Below are 15,724 nucleotides of genomic sequence, written 5' to 3'. Positions count from 1 at the left end.
ACCGGCACTTGCTTGATCCAAAACAAAGTAGACATTCCAAATGGGGTTTTGTGTAGACAAGTTTCATTGTATAATGCAGTCAGTTAAACAAAACTATTATATCATGACCAGTGTAAATTTATTGTTATATGATCAATCTGTACAAAATATAATCAAGAATGACACAAAGAGTTAAAAGACGACCATTTTCTTACAGTGGAATCATCTTCGCTTATTTTTTAGTTGAAGAAGTTTGTATTTAAGCGAAGTTGGTTGGTCATTGCTACTGAGTTCAGCGTCAATCACACCATAGTAAAGATCTATATAATCCTGAAAAACACAAGAATGTGCTAGTAAAAAAATCATAAACCTAAAACAAATTTCATCAATTTATCGATGTGTTCATAAACCAATGAATTGTGATTTTGTCAGAAATGAAAACAAATGTCACTTCTACTACTAAAATATCCTATCAATCAATGTTTACATTTATTAATTATAAATCCCTATGTCTGCGACGTTCTTAAAAGAATCAAATTAAGAAGTTTATATCACGTTTCGTACGACTGACACCACAAATTCGTTGATCGTAAGTGTATAACAATCTAAATTAAAAGAACGGATTTGTTTCCTTCTTTCATTTGAACTCAAAATAGACTAGGTGGGTGATAATAAAAAGCAAAGTACGGTTACACAATCGGTCCATCTAGTACATGTTCTACGTTTTAGTGGTCCGTGATGTAAATTTGTTCTTTATTAGTTTCTTTGTGTCTTTGTCTGGAGAATGTGTGTTATTTATTATTTTCGTCTGTTTTCTCTATTAAGGTTTTGTCCATGGATTATAGACATTCTGTTTTTAGTTCTGATCGCTCATTGTTTTTCTTACATTAACATGCAAGCTCCGGTAAAAGTCGAATTTCAATTTCGATTCTTCTGCTTGACTTACGATAGAAATATGAAATACGGATTTCAAATTAATATAGTGAAAAAAATAATCCTACCCCAGATTTGCATTTTTCCATACGATCCCAAACATCAGTTAGAAGTATGCAAAAACTCTCAAGATTGCTTTGCGAAAGTTTCATCAAAATATCATGGATATCAGCGTTCTTCAGAAGCGTGTGACGGGCTATTGACCCCGTAAACCTAAATAGTAAAACACATATACAACTGAAAAGCTCTAATTAATTTTTTCCCGACTAGAAAACAACAAAAATCTGAATAACTTCACTAAAGCTGTCTTTAAGAAAGCGGGATTAGGTATTGGTCCGATTAACCTACAAATTCATTAAAGAACTGACTGACACCTACATTGTAGCGTTTGTCAGAAGATCCTGACTGTGTCAAAATCCGATCAATCTTGAAATATATCAAACAGCTGTTAAAAATGAAAGCGTTGTTTAGAAGAGTTTGTTTCGCTATAGACCCCGTACGCTTACATATATATCACACAGTTGTTTTACTATATATACATATTCAAAACAGTAAATAAAATGCCAAGCAGTAAAATAAGAATGCTTATTGTGTAGGTCAAATTAAATATTGTGCCAAACACTTTTAGCAGGGAACTTCTATCTGATGACACCACTTTAAAAAGTTTGGCAGAATATTTGTAAATAAAAAAACAACAATGCCAAACACATACATTTTGCAACTTTCTTTATGCTTTAATGTGTTAATATATTTAACACTTACCTTGCAATCTCTTCTACACGTTTTCTGTAGCTCTGCAAAAATACTCTAAATAACTTAAGCAATGCAACAAAATAGAGATATTTTAAAAAAAACTATAAAATTGTCATGCTGTTCGAGAGTTGTTTTCAGTAGTTTTTTTTCGTGGCGCACATTTTTGTATAATAAAATAATATTCTATATTTGTACCTTTGTTGACATTGGTTTGATGCTACATTGCAAGTCTAGTAAATAAAAAAATCAGTATATATATAGTTTTTACACTAGCAAAAAGTGTACACGAAAATTCGTGTGACTCGAGCATCATGTGAAATTCATGTATTTATATGAAATTCAGTGACTAAACGTTTAATTCATAGATCATGAACTTCGATTGAAATATTCAAGTGAAATCTGTGGCAAAGTTCATGTGTTCAATTAGGTGAAAATCACATTGAATGTGAATTCACAATGTGGAAAGTATGTATAGGATATTGGATGTTTTTTGTCATATGAACAGTTTATTTTTATTTTTATTGAAATATATATTAGAATTCAAAATCCGTTGAATATGTACTTCTAATCTATATCTTACTTAAATGCCACCCATTCATATAAAGTGGTATAGGACACAAGGTATTGACATACAACTGAGACAAAATAGCGGTAAACAAATATTAGAAATCACTTTTAAAATGTGCATTATATTGCAACTTCGAATTAATTCGTCGGCGTATGAGATATAAATCATTCAGAATAATACAACACATACTGCGAATATATATTGTAAGGTTCAACGCCTAAAACCTCCCTCAAAAAAGGACATTTTAATCCCATATTTACTGATGTGGTAAACAAGTGTAAAAGCTGTATGTGAAATTCTACATATACATCAAATGTAAATGGCAAATCATGATTTAAAACAGTAATCAAGGGAACCAAGGTTCTAGCGGAAATCAAAAGAAAGCAATCCAGGGACAAAGACAAACATGGAAAACAGACATACACAACAAAGAACATGAAGGAACTGAAATAATACATACACAACAAAGAACATGAAGTAACTGAAATAATACATTGGGAGCATGGACCAGGTGCACCGGTAGGGTAAGCCTCCTCTGCTTTTCTAGAAACACCTACCGAGTTGCGCATAAAAAATCAAGTCCGGGGTAGACGACAGAGGAAAAAAACTATGAAAAAATTCGGTAGAGTTAAGTTTAAACATATTCGAAAGTCTAACACAGAATCACAAACACGAGTCACTCAGATAAAAACAATGAATAACATAAAAAAAAACAAAGTTAAAAAAAAAAAAACAAATTTCAAAAAGACTTTCAGGAATGTACAAGTCAACAAAACCCATTGAGTAGATGAACCACCAGAATAAATTAGTGTTCATATTCAAACGAGTACAGTTCTTTATTTATATTAGCAAACTACTCAGTTGTTGATGCTAAAATACCAATGGGGGAGAGGACCCACTGACTGTCCTCAATAGAAAGTTGCCTTAGTGCCTAGTGAATTCCATTGATTTTCACTATGAACGAGCAAGGTTTTCGGGTAATGCTCCTTCCCTTCTGAATCCGTTTATATACTTGCCTCTGTTGGTCTGCTCATAATTCCATATTCAATTTCCCTTTCAAACTTCTCTCCATAAACAGACGAAAATGTTACTAGTTGATTACTATCATCCCCTTTTGGAAGTTTAATCTAATTTGAACAACAACTTATTAACATATGGATTATTCTTCTATAAAGTACCAGTCCATATAAAATTCAGACACTGTGCATAATAAAGTGATTGGTAAAAAAAAAACCACCAAAAGAACAGTGTTTTTTTTTGGTCTACATGTGCTATATATTTACTTAACAGTTATCCTTCTTTTCAAATTCAGATCAGTACAATTGAGAAAATCATACTTTTGTCTCCCACAAAAAAACCAACCAAATCGAACAACATCAGGAATGATAACGCTTGCAAAGTGTTAATTTTTATGTACAATCTATGTAATTTTTATCTCAAAAGCGCCCAAATGAAAAACTACAACTGGTTGTGTGGGCTGTAATTGATTCTGAATAAGAAATAAAAGTAAATTCGACGGGTTATTGCACGAATCACCTCTTGTCTGACTTCTACTTAATAAAATATCCCGATATTTTTGTCATGATTCAGGAAGATATTAACAAAACCCATCTTATTTTTGCATTATTGTCAAACATGTCATTAAGTTTTCAACTTTTTTTACCCAAAATATCTTATATTTGTCTATTTGTACTATTTGTCTGAAATGTCACTAGGTTGTCTTCAAATAATGTAAATGTTAATCTGACTGATTTTTTGTTGGTTTTTTTTTTTCGTCTTATTTTATAATTGTCTTTATTATAAATGTTTGTTTTTTTATTATACATAATTAATAAGTACATTTGCCACATATATTTTTACACCCAGACTGAAAACTTATGATAAAGATAAGGAACGAAAACACAGTAAAATCGTTTTATCTAAACAATTAAGAACAATACAAGAACGTTATACTGCATGTAATCATTTCCTGCATGCAAAATTGAAATAAAAACATTCATTATATTGAAGTAGGAAATGTGCGGATACAATTCGATATTTTGAAGAAACAAGTCTACTGGCCTCATAGGAAAATTCTGACGCCAAATACTTGACCTTATTCATTAAACGTATTCTATATTCTAAAATCACTCTACTTTAGCGCAGTAACAAACTTACCCGTGCTAGGACACGACAAATATTACAACAAGTAGACGTCAGGCTGGGATCTTCAGCAACCTGGTAAGACAAAAAATGTTAAAGTCAATTGAAAGTAACAACATAAATATCTTTTTCATAAATAAGAAGACTGTTACATACCGTATCAACAACCAAACTAAACCATAGTCAGACTGACACTTACTGAGTCAACACATTAAATAACAAACCTGATTAGACTTATACTTACTGTATCAACAACCAAACTAACCACCCTGGTTAAACTATCCTCATTATTTATAGGTAGCTCTGATATTACATTGACAACCATTTTTGTGTCACCACCATGTTTCAACATGTTGATAGCGCTGATAACCCTTCTCATAACATCCTGTAAACAAATAAACAATATAATAAAACACCACACATGCACCAGCGTAAAACTTAGTCCAAAGCAGTAAGTTAGAGAGATTACATAAGTTTGTGTAACTAAAAGAAACCAAATAAATGCGCAAGTACGTTCTTATTATAAGTATACAATGATTAGGGGCTATCGCAAAGGACGATTTTTGTTCTTAAATATTGGTAAATAAAATGGCGAACCATCAGCTGTGGGATGAATAACCTGGGCGGGAGGTGACGTCCCAGCCAGGATTTGCATCTTTCGTGGCTTACAAAAAACCTACTAGGCTGGTGTTATCTAAAAGATATTGATTTCTGGTAATACACAAGCCTTTTTGTGGATATATCCGTAAGACAGCGAATATACAGAAAATAACAGATGCTCAAAATACGTTGAAGGGAATTGACAAGTCTTAACACAGAGAAAGACTTAAACTAACCGACAATTTAGCAATATTGTTGTCAATTATAAATTATTTTAGCTTTATAAAATCAAGTGGAGCTTTTGTTATATAAATGTATAAATGTTTTGTTGTCAGTTGTAGAAAACTTAAATCAGTTTTTATGTTATGCCATACCTCTGTACTCATAATTTCATTTGGAACAGATTCAGGTTTTTCGTCCTCAACGGTTTTTCTAGGAGTAGTCTTTTTCTGAAAAGCAGAAGTAATAGAACATTATATTTACCCAGATTTATTGGTTCTCACCTTTACAGTGAGTCTAACTTATACGGATAACATAAACGTGCCAGTTACAAAACAAATAAAAAAAAGTTTTTTTGCAGAAAGGATCAAATCAACTACCTTTATGTAGTTGATCTAAACTTTTCTGCATCCATACCAATTATGATCAAGTTACTGTTTACTGAATAGCAATCATTTTTTTCCATGCTTCTATTTTGCAGATTTGCAAAAGGCAAACTATTGTTTAAGTTCAATCGAATATAATATTCAATTTTATGAATACTTGTAACCTAATTTTCTATTCTTCTAATCGACAATACCCATCTCCGTACAGCATAATCCTTTCTTATTCCCAATACATCAACTCTTAAACCTTGCATCCCCGTATACTGATAGAATGTAAAGATTATCCATTTCAAAGACGCAAATACTGTGGTACGATATATTCATTTTATTTATAATTTCAATATAAGAATAACTGTAAATACTCAAGAGTTAATATCACTAAGATAGAAACAAAGGCACTGAAGATTTAAAATCATTAAAAAAATCGTTATACATATTTCACCTTCGAAGGGGCGCTTTTGAAGTATCCAGTGGCCAATTTATGCTAAAAAAGATATAAAACCTCATTATTCAGTTCGAAAAGATTCAACATAGCAGGTTGTTATTCAATTTCAGGCACATGCATATGTAACAGCGCATTATCCATCAATTTCATTAAATAAACGCAAGATTTCAGTTATTGCATTATTTCAGTAACAGATTCATTTATGTAAGATTCCGTGGAGTTGTAAATCTTGTGTGATTATGGAAAATGATATCGTCTATACTTCAGATAGGTCCAACAAAATAAAATCGCGTACGTTTCAAAGCATAGATATTTCTAATATTTTAAGCAATGAAGGTTTGTACCTAGATGTAGTCCAAAATAGCACGAAGAACACAACATCGGAGCTCTGGCCAATTTCATTAGTGAACGTATGGACAATTACTACAGTGCTGTGTTTCTGTTTATTAATTTGATTGTTTACTTTTTTTTTATTGTTTACTTTCGTTTACAACTACTGCTTTTCTTGTCTTTTGGTTCCGTGTGTTTTAAATTGTTCATCGTGGTTATTCTTGAAATACCTCTAACACAATAATCTTGATTTGAAAAAATAAATAAATGTTAATTATTATTATTATTATTATTATTATTATTATTATTATCCTATTATTGATAAAAATAAAATTGAGACTTACATCATTTGAAGAAATGATAATGTCAGGTATGTCAAGGAGATTCCCAGGAGTCGTTTGTGCAAATTTAGATTTTTGGAGAAACAATAAAAATCTGCGGCTGTAAACTTTCCTCTGTTGTGTAATGCCTGAAATACGTTTTAATTGAAACATTGTTTTAGCTTAAATGGCATTGAGATTATCAAAAACGTTTGAACTGGTAAAATCCTTACATATATGCATTCAGAAAAAGACAAGTAACCAAGATTACCAAAGCAGCTTGTAGCAATGGCGAGGTTTTTTGCACGCCGAGTTTGCATGATATGCAATAGGAGGCTAGAATGAAAAATCGAGTGTTATTGGTTTAGTCAATGGCTTTTTCTCTTAAAATTAGTTTCCGAATAAGTTTACCATCTGAACATTGTTACATTTTTTTTTTCTTTTCTTTCTATTTTTCACATTACATAGACTTATATTAATACCTGTTCCTGACGTTTCTAAAGGACGAATGGCTATTTCTTTTTGAGTATTAATTTCCTCAAATTCATCATTCAGTATTTTTAAAAAACCATATGCATCACTTTGATTGCTCTATAAAGAAAGAAAGTAATGTAAATAACGTTACTTCCGTTATCAGTTTACTCAGTATCACATAGTTCATTTTTTTATGTGTATTATATGCTTTTCCTTATTTAAGTTATTTACGTAAATTGATTTTTTTATATTAATAATGGAAAAAAGTTACGGTTTAATCAAGTAGCAATCAAGATAAAATTTAGACATTGCCTAGATATGATTAACGATTTAGGAAATGCCTCAGAACAAACTTTTTTTCTGTCTACACATGTCATGTTTTGACATTACGGTTATTGTCCTTTCTATAATCAGACCTGGATTTCATAAAAAAAAATTAAGCGATCTGATTTGTCGAAATTTGAGTTGAGGAAGGATTTCAGTATAATCTCAATTTCAGATGTTTTATGAAACTGGACCTAGATTCGTATTTTTAAGAAAACCATGCATGCATCGCCAACATAAATCAACCGAAGATAGAAAAATAACGTATATATACTGACAATTCACAATATGTACATTTTGTATCCAGAAAATTGAAGTGCAACAACCTAATGACGACCTTAGGCCTTTCTGTTTTTTAAATGACTGATACTAAAATATTCAAACACAGATGATTTTTTCACCATTCTTCCTTTTATCAAAATGCGTTAATTTTTAAAGAAATGTAATGTACTGAGCATTTCATGTACACATACTACAATGATATATTTCATACCACAGGTACTGTTGGTTTTGTTAATTCTGTTGCATTAGCAATGGAAGGAGAAGGATTGTAATTTGCATGAATATGACCTTGCACATTACTCTTGGCAATTGGTACAGAAGTCTGCATTACTCTGGGTGGTACTGTATTTGTAGTTCCAGGATATGGTAAGATAGGCATATATGCTGGCTGTGAAATCGAAGCGGGTTTAGCTGGTATCAGTGGTTTTGCAAATGTCTGTCCAGGATAAACAAGCGGTTGCACAGGAGTAAATACTTGCGTCGTTGGATACATGAGCGGTCCCACGGAGTTTCCGATAATGTTAGCAGATGCATTATTACTTTCAATTGTTCTCATAATATCTTGTAAATAATTTGAACTAAATGGTGCAGGGTTTGGCTTCAAAGGCTTTGTTTCAGGTAATATTGGAACACCAATCTCCGTAGAATATGGAGTTTGTGTAACATTCATTCCCGACTCTGACTTCTTAATCTTATCTCTCATCTCGTGATTTTCCTGTGTAAAGTAAAGTATAAGAATGTGTAAAACGAACATAGCCTTGAGTAATATAGTACTTGCATGGGGTAAACTTCCTATTCTTTGGTATATTGGGGGGTCAGGAATAAGAATTGGGTGTGCTGAAGAAATAAAAACAATAAAACTCATATTTATAGTGTGAATATTAGATAAAAGATCAATAGGGGAACAAATGGGCGACGATGAAATTTTCTGTTTGGAAATGGGAATGGGGGTGCTTTATAATATATTCTGTAAATTGGGAGTGAATATTATTCAAGGGATGTAACAAGACAATGAACAGGTTAGACGTTACGGAAACGAGCAATACGAACGCAATATAATTCATTGGATGCTCTTAAATAATTATAAAATCTTGTTATTTGCAGGGTACCAGATAGACGTGCAAACAACTGAATGTTAGCAGTTATGAAAGCATACCGTATGTTAACATTTTAGACATTTGTTATACTTTTGTCTATTTCTTGCTAATTTGTTATGCCCGTTAACTGTTTTTACCTAATTTGTTTAGTTATACAATTCATAATTTTCTACTGTAACATCAAATGATGATTGAGCAAATGTCCATTTTTACTTTTTTTTTCAACACCTCTATAAGATTTAACTAAATTACCAATGACATTATTTGTTATTTTACATTTTTGAGACGAAGACTAAAGGATTATATTGAAATTAACATTTCTCTAATACAAGAAATAGTTTTGTAATCATTTTAAAGAGAAATATGCTCCATATCTTTAAAATTTCAGCATTGAAATTCCCTATTGTACATTAATTTCGAGAGTTGTACATGATTTAAATGGAGCTTTGTAAGAATCACAATATCCCTTCTCCTTTCTACTTTATCAAATTGTTCATCAATCATCATGGCTCACTGACTTCTGTACAATGTAAATTCTAATTCGAAATTATTTTTAAATTATTCTATAAAAATTATTGCCCTGATGTATATAAGTTTCTCAACATCCTGATGGTCACGATTCAACGCCCAAAGCTACTGTAAAAAAAATCCCATAAAAATAGGAAAATCGCTGTTGACATGTCATAATTAAATCCAATACGTACCAAGGACGGAAATGGAACAATAATCTGTTTTGTTTGCCGTTTTGGAAAATCATTAGATGCCCCCTGACCTTTTGTTGTATCTGTATCAAGCTTTTCCGTAAATGGCTGACGTAATTGTTTGAAAGGATCATCTGCAGCAGTTACGTCGTGGACCTGCTCAATCGGTTTCAAATGAGAAATATTTTCTTTCAAAACTTTGCTTTGAAAGGATCCAGGATCTGTGCCGTCAGTAGGTAGCTGAATTTTGTTTTCTTTGGTTTTACTTAAGAATGATGGAGGAGTCCATACATCAATATGCGTGTCCTCCTTGTCATCACTTTTCTCTGTGTAGATCGTAGATACCTTCACCGTATTTTCATCAGAACTGACCTGACCATTGCTCTCTTTGTAAGCGGCTGACCCTCGAGCGGAATAAATTTGGGTCCCTTGATCCCTTGTTTCTTTCTAAATAAGACATATCTTTATAGACAATAATCGTTTATTGCTTACCCACCGAATATAAAATGCTTATTATTTTAGGTAAAGGGGAGATAATCCCGGTGTATTTCATTGAACAAACCTATGTTTATTTGAACGTGTATTGTATCAGTAAATGATACTTTTCCTTTACTGCACAACGTTATGAAGATCATTTATGCTTGTTTCGTGAAAACAAACTTGTAGATAAATGTCAATCAGAGATGTCCACACCGAGCATATAAACATTTAGAGTTTAACAAACAATGCCTGTATATAAATTTTTCTCTGTTTGTATGTACTTTTGTACAAAATAAAGCTTAAAACTATAAAAAAAAAAATAAAAACAATAAAGAACTGCGCTTTAAGCGAATGATACACCCGTTGCCCTTTTAACTTGTCCTTATGCTTTCAAAGTATTTATACAATCAACTAGAAATACTGTGAGCCCTGTCAAATCCCCCCTTCAAAAAAAGTAAATAAAACTTGCACAAAAATTGGCACCATCAAGGCCACCTCAAATTTAAATAAGTTTGTTGTCTTGATTTTCACCAATTTATTTCTATCTTGTTCAAAACACATTTTTGTCAAGGTTACCAAGTACCTTTTATATATTTATTAGTCGATCATCATAACAAATGGTCCATTTTCAATGATTTTTCAACGAATAAATTTCCTTTGCCGTTTCCGCCTATTTTATGTATAAAAATTCATTACAAGGAAACGAAAAATCTGTAATTTATATCAATCGAAAGGGAGCTTATGTCAATAGATATGTACAATTCACCGAAGTTTCATAAAAGCAGGTGAAAGTGTTTTTGAGTTATTGTCCGAAGTGTAGGCGGACGGACAACGGTATACTATAATACGTCCGGCCTAAGGCGGGCGTATAAAAATCAATATATTATTTTCTTTTCAACAATGCAACCGCATTTGTAATGTATTTTTTGATAAATACTAAATAAATACGAATGTCCTACCCTTGTTTTCCTGCTCACATTTGTTTTCTCGAAAGAAGCCAGGGTTAATAGAAAGGCAATCACATGTCGACAACAACCATTGTCTCTGAATTCAAAATAAAGTATTAATTTTGTTAAATAAGTTGTTGATGTTCCTATATTCGTGGGTTAATTTTCGAAGAGTGTCACAGTTTTGAATTTGTGAATTTCAATTCCCGACTCAAAACAATTATACATCGCTGTCTCTCCAAAAAAGATGGTACGCCTAGATACAAATACATAGTTCTTGGTAGAGGTTCCTCATTCTTTGTAAAAGAATTAATTCCAAATCATCTTCCAAATATACAGAAAAGATGTTTCCAAAATGCTGGGATTTTTGATCGACAAAATATTTGTCCAGTATGGTGGATGGGTTTTTTCAACAAACCGTCGGCATTCCGATGGGAAGAAATTGAGTCTTCTACTTGCTGACCTATCCCTTCACTCTTATGATGCTGACTTTATAGCTGATCTGATCCGAAGGAAAATCGTGTAGATAGATCCTTTAATCTCAGTTTCCGCTGTGTAGATGACGTATTATCGTTAAACAATCCTAGTTTGGGGGATTTGATATATTGCATCTACCCCAAAGAACTTGAGATAAAGGATACTACAGACACTGTGAAGTCAACCTCGTATATTGACCTACACTTAGAGATCGATGGTAAATGAAAACTTAACCAAACTTTACAACAAACGTGATGACTTTCATTCAGAATTGTCAATTTGCTTTTCATCTGTGGCAATATCCCTTCAGCACTTATGGAGTTTTCATATCACAAGTCATACGCTATGCCAGAGTTTACCGTAACTACGCAGACTTTTTGTATCGCGCTAGACATCATACAATTACGCTTCTGGAACAGACTTATGTTGCTACAAGATTGAAGTCATCACTGCAGAAGTTTTATGGTCGTCACCATGAACTCGTGGATCGTAGCGGTTTATCAATATGCACCATGAAAACTGATTTGTTCAACGTGTCATAGTTTTCCTATCCTCTTTCGTCTACTCCGGACTTGACTTTTTATGAGCAACTCGGCGGGTATTTCTAGAAAATCAGAGGACGCTTATCCTACCGGTGCATCTGGTCCATGCCCAAAGTTTTTAGTGGAGTCCGAGTTGATCATTTACTTTTGTTACTTTGTATGTATTATTTTAGCTACTTCATTTTGTTTGTTGTTTTTGTCTGTTTTCCATGTCTGGTCTTTGTCCCTGGATTACATTCTTTAGATTCCCACCAGAATCTTGTTCCCTTAATTACTCTTAAAACAAAGCTTTCACCTAACCACACACACACACACATACACACTTTAGAGCTGGCACTATACGATAAAAAGTTAATATTTGTAAATGCCAGAACATGTAAAACAATGTAAAACAGTAAATGCCCGGTAAGCATAAAAATGAATAATATATATTATACTTTAAAATTTGCTCGAATATGCTCACGGTAATACGTGTACATAACTAAAAGATAAAAAAAAAATAATGAAAACAGCATAATCTGTTATTTAGAAAATTTTAAACCTACCAATACTTATTGTTTTTATCTTTGGTGCTCTTTATACGTGCTGCTTAAATACATTTTGGATATACGTTATCAAAAGGATTTTGCAACCAACTGCTTGAAGCTTGAATCTTGAATCTTGTAAAAGGTAACCTGCGCAAAATTTAGTTCAATCTTAATACAAAATAATTTTGCCTATTGTATATAAATTTAAGTAATCAAGGTTTTGTCTTTTTCTATTGGGAAATGGGAATGATCTGCTTTATGATATATGCTGTATATGTTGGCATTCTATAGGGATTTCAAATACCTTGAACAGGAGCATCCAGCTGATTTTAGTCCTTCTATTTCGTGTAAAAGCAGCCATACTGTTTCTATATTCTTCCAATTGCTGCAGCTCGTGGAACACGAGCATGCGACATAGTAATAGTTATTTCCAAGACAATGTTGTTTTATTGAATCTATGCATTTGTCTTTATATAGTACAAAACCGTCCTCATTTTGAAGATTCATGAGACGATTGACGTCATCGGAGAATTCAAAAGACGTTAGAATGTAAGCATACACTTGGAAATGTTGTACTATTGAAAATACTGTCAAATCTTTAGACCAAGTCTGAATGTCATTCACACTTTTGAATGTTTGGTCACTTTCCCCAATTTGTACAGTTCGGCGTTCCGCTTCAGAAGGTATGGACACTTCATAATCCGAAATTTTACTTTCCGAAATTGATTTTGCCAACGATTTCAGTTCATTAAGAGATTTTTTCTTGACACGGATTCCCTTCGTTTTGAAAAATTCCTCTAGTTTCTGCTGGTCCCATTGGTCTATTTCATTTTCTGAAATTGAAATCGTTCTTATCAAACCTATCTCATTCAATGCTTAAACATTGGATCATCTATTAAATAATATTAGCATTGACGTCAATTTATATACACTTATATGTACCTACATATGTAAACTGGTGTGGAATCTTAGTTTTTGATAAAGCTATCTCAATAATGAAAAATATTTCTAGCAATTTCATAAGCTTATATCAATTTTTATATTAATGTCAGAATCCATATCCTCACGAGTTCAAGAACATGTAAACTAGCATACAAATGTTGTTCAACGATGAAAAGTTGTCGTAGCACTGACATCAGCCATGATTTGAAGAAAAAAATCATAATGCATGAATCTGAAATCCATGTGACTGGATTGCACCTATGGGTCTATTAGGTCAAGTACCAAAACAAGGCAACTTCAATACATATAATTGAATCTGAAATTAAAAAAAAAGAAAACAAACATCGATAAAATTTTGAAATAATTAATGTTTTGTGATATAAAATCCGAATAGAGCATTTGATTTTGTAGTTTTCGAAGCCTTCATTAAAAAGATAAATGCAACTGACTTGCGTAGGCAGATGAGCTTTGCATGGAAGAAAGCTCGGCCTCAGCCTGTTTTATTTTGGCCAGTATCTCTTCTTTTTGCTTTCTTTTCTGTATTTGTTCTTTTTTCTCCTGTAATGTTTGAAGTCTCTGCTCTAATGCCTCTAGCGATATTTCTTCATCATCCAGGCCAACAAAATCACTACCATCAATCTCTTCCTCATTTGCCATTTCTAAAAATCTTTCAGCCTGCAAAGATTGTGTAAGTCAAGACAAAAATAGTACATGTGTTTCAGCTTACGTTCTCTTAAAACTAGGGTCCATAGGTAGGTAAAACATTTCATTTTTTTTTTAAAGTTATTTAAGTTTTTTCATACAGTTTTAGTCCTAATGATAGTATCAGTCCTATCAAGACCATATCATGTTAAAGAGAATTAGTTAATAAAATACTGGCCCATTAATGAAACTTTCAAAGGCCTACTGATAATTTTGCCAGCCTTTGGCTTCTAAATACTTGTTTATTGTCAAACATTTTTGCGCGTGTAGATGCTTAAAGGTTAAGTTTTTGTTAATGAAATGTTCATATGTGTCTTAATAATCATTTAGAACAAAACATAAAAAAGATATAGCATTTCATACTATTACAAATAATGCATGCAGTTTTACAATTAGTTGATTACTGACTACACCAACAAATGGAAGATCTTGACGATTATATAAAAACAAACATTAGAAATTTCCTATCAACTGCACAGTTGTGAATGGGAAATCAATTGCGATCATGACTTGAGCTAAATCCGAATCCCTATAAACAAAGGAACAAAAATGGAGAAAAGAAAGTCAGAAAAAGGACAATGAACAACATAAAGAAACCAGATTAAAAAATACATACAAACGTTAAGTAATATTTGTAAAGTAAATATGAATTATAATATATCAAGTGTTTGTAATGTTGTAAGCAGTACATTTAACTTAATCAGAGTAACTTTTCGTGGTATTTTATTCATTTATCTACATATTTTACAACTAAACCGACCAAAATAATAAATTAAAAAAAAGAAAATAAAACAAAATGGAAAAGAAGAAGTTATTGATGAAATAAGTAATAAGTACTCCTAAAAGTATCATTGATTGTAGAATGCAACATGTTGGAAAATGCAACAACTCCAATGTTACAATATAGTTATTACATAATCAAGTATTAAAATCTCACTAAACTACTTGTTTGGTGGAAGGTGGAATGTATTAAATTAGTCAATATATATATATATAATGAAAGGTAGAAAATGTACATATGAAAAAATAAATAAGAATGATACGTCAGTACTGGTCTCTGCGAACATTGTGCAAAATTTTGATTTAGCAATTTATTTAAAAAAAAAGGTCGCATATAGTTACTACTTACGTAAGTTACCTAAACGCATCATTTGATACAATGGACAATGTTTTCATATGGGGCATGCTAGAAAAGTTATAGTTATAAGGTATAAGGGTATATTTGCAATATATGAATAATTTCCCTTGAAGATAAAAATGCCTTTTTTCCGCCACTGGAAGACATACCATACATTTCAATATTCTAAACATAACGAGAACGTAAATTTCGAATTCGTCGAAGAGATAACTAACGCACCGGTATAACAAATCAGCTAAATGTATTGGTCTTCAATAAAAGACGAGGAAACCCTCGTACCACAAGACAAACAGGCCCCCAAATTAACATTATACACGGGTACAGTAAAAAAGTTGCCACTACATACTCCAGCAACATAAAGGTCAACTGAAAATGAAAACGAAACAACACAAACAAAGGCAATAAATTGCTGAATT

General features: G+C 32.1%; 1 protein-coding gene across 4 annotated transcripts in view; it reads right to left on the bottom strand.

The window, feature by feature from the left end:
• Positions 1-96: 96 nt before the first annotated feature.
• LOC148601015 (uncharacterized) overlaps positions 97-15,724 on the bottom strand; it is a 17,029-nt gene continuing 1,401 nt past the window's right edge. For 2 of the 4 annotated variants that reach the window (XM_088555413.1, XM_088555412.1), the window contains 15 exons: positions 13,918-14,143; positions 12,831-13,359; positions 10,993-11,077; positions 9,557-10,000; positions 7,967-8,470; positions 7,158-7,266; positions 6,700-6,824; positions 6,023-6,064; positions 5,350-5,424; positions 4,620-4,760; positions 4,391-4,450; positions 3,250-3,360; positions 1,675-1,706; positions 981-1,125; positions 97-309 (listed from right to left, as the gene is read on the bottom strand). In XM_088555413.1, the coding sequence (XP_088411539.1) occupies positions 202-309; positions 981-1,125; positions 1,675-1,706; positions 3,250-3,360; positions 4,391-4,450; positions 4,620-4,760; positions 5,350-5,424; positions 6,023-6,064; positions 6,700-6,824; positions 7,158-7,266; positions 7,967-8,470; positions 9,557-10,000; positions 10,993-11,077; positions 12,831-13,359; positions 13,918-14,125 (2,718 nt within the window). In that variant the 5' untranslated portion in view covers positions 14,126-14,143 and the 3' untranslated portion in view covers positions 97-201. The remainder of the gene's footprint in view (positions 310-980; positions 1,126-1,674; positions 1,707-3,249; positions 3,361-4,390; positions 4,451-4,619; positions 4,761-5,349; positions 5,425-6,022; positions 6,065-6,699; positions 6,825-7,157; positions 7,267-7,966; positions 8,471-9,556; positions 10,001-10,992; positions 11,078-12,830; positions 13,360-13,917; positions 14,144-15,724) is intronic. The other 2 variants (XM_088555414.1, XM_088555415.1) reach the window with 2 other exon arrangements.

The sequence above is a fragment of the Perna viridis genome, chromosome 12 (assembly GCF_037379345.1).
Source record: "Perna viridis isolate PV_CMFRI_1.1 ecotype Kerala chromosome 12, ASM3737934v1, whole genome shotgun sequence".
In the NCBI taxonomy this organism is placed as follows: Eukaryota; Metazoa; Mollusca; class Bivalvia; order Mytilida; family Mytilidae; genus Perna; species Perna viridis.
Note: the sequence above shows the minus strand (reverse complement) of the source record. Positions and strands in the feature narration are given on the sequence as shown.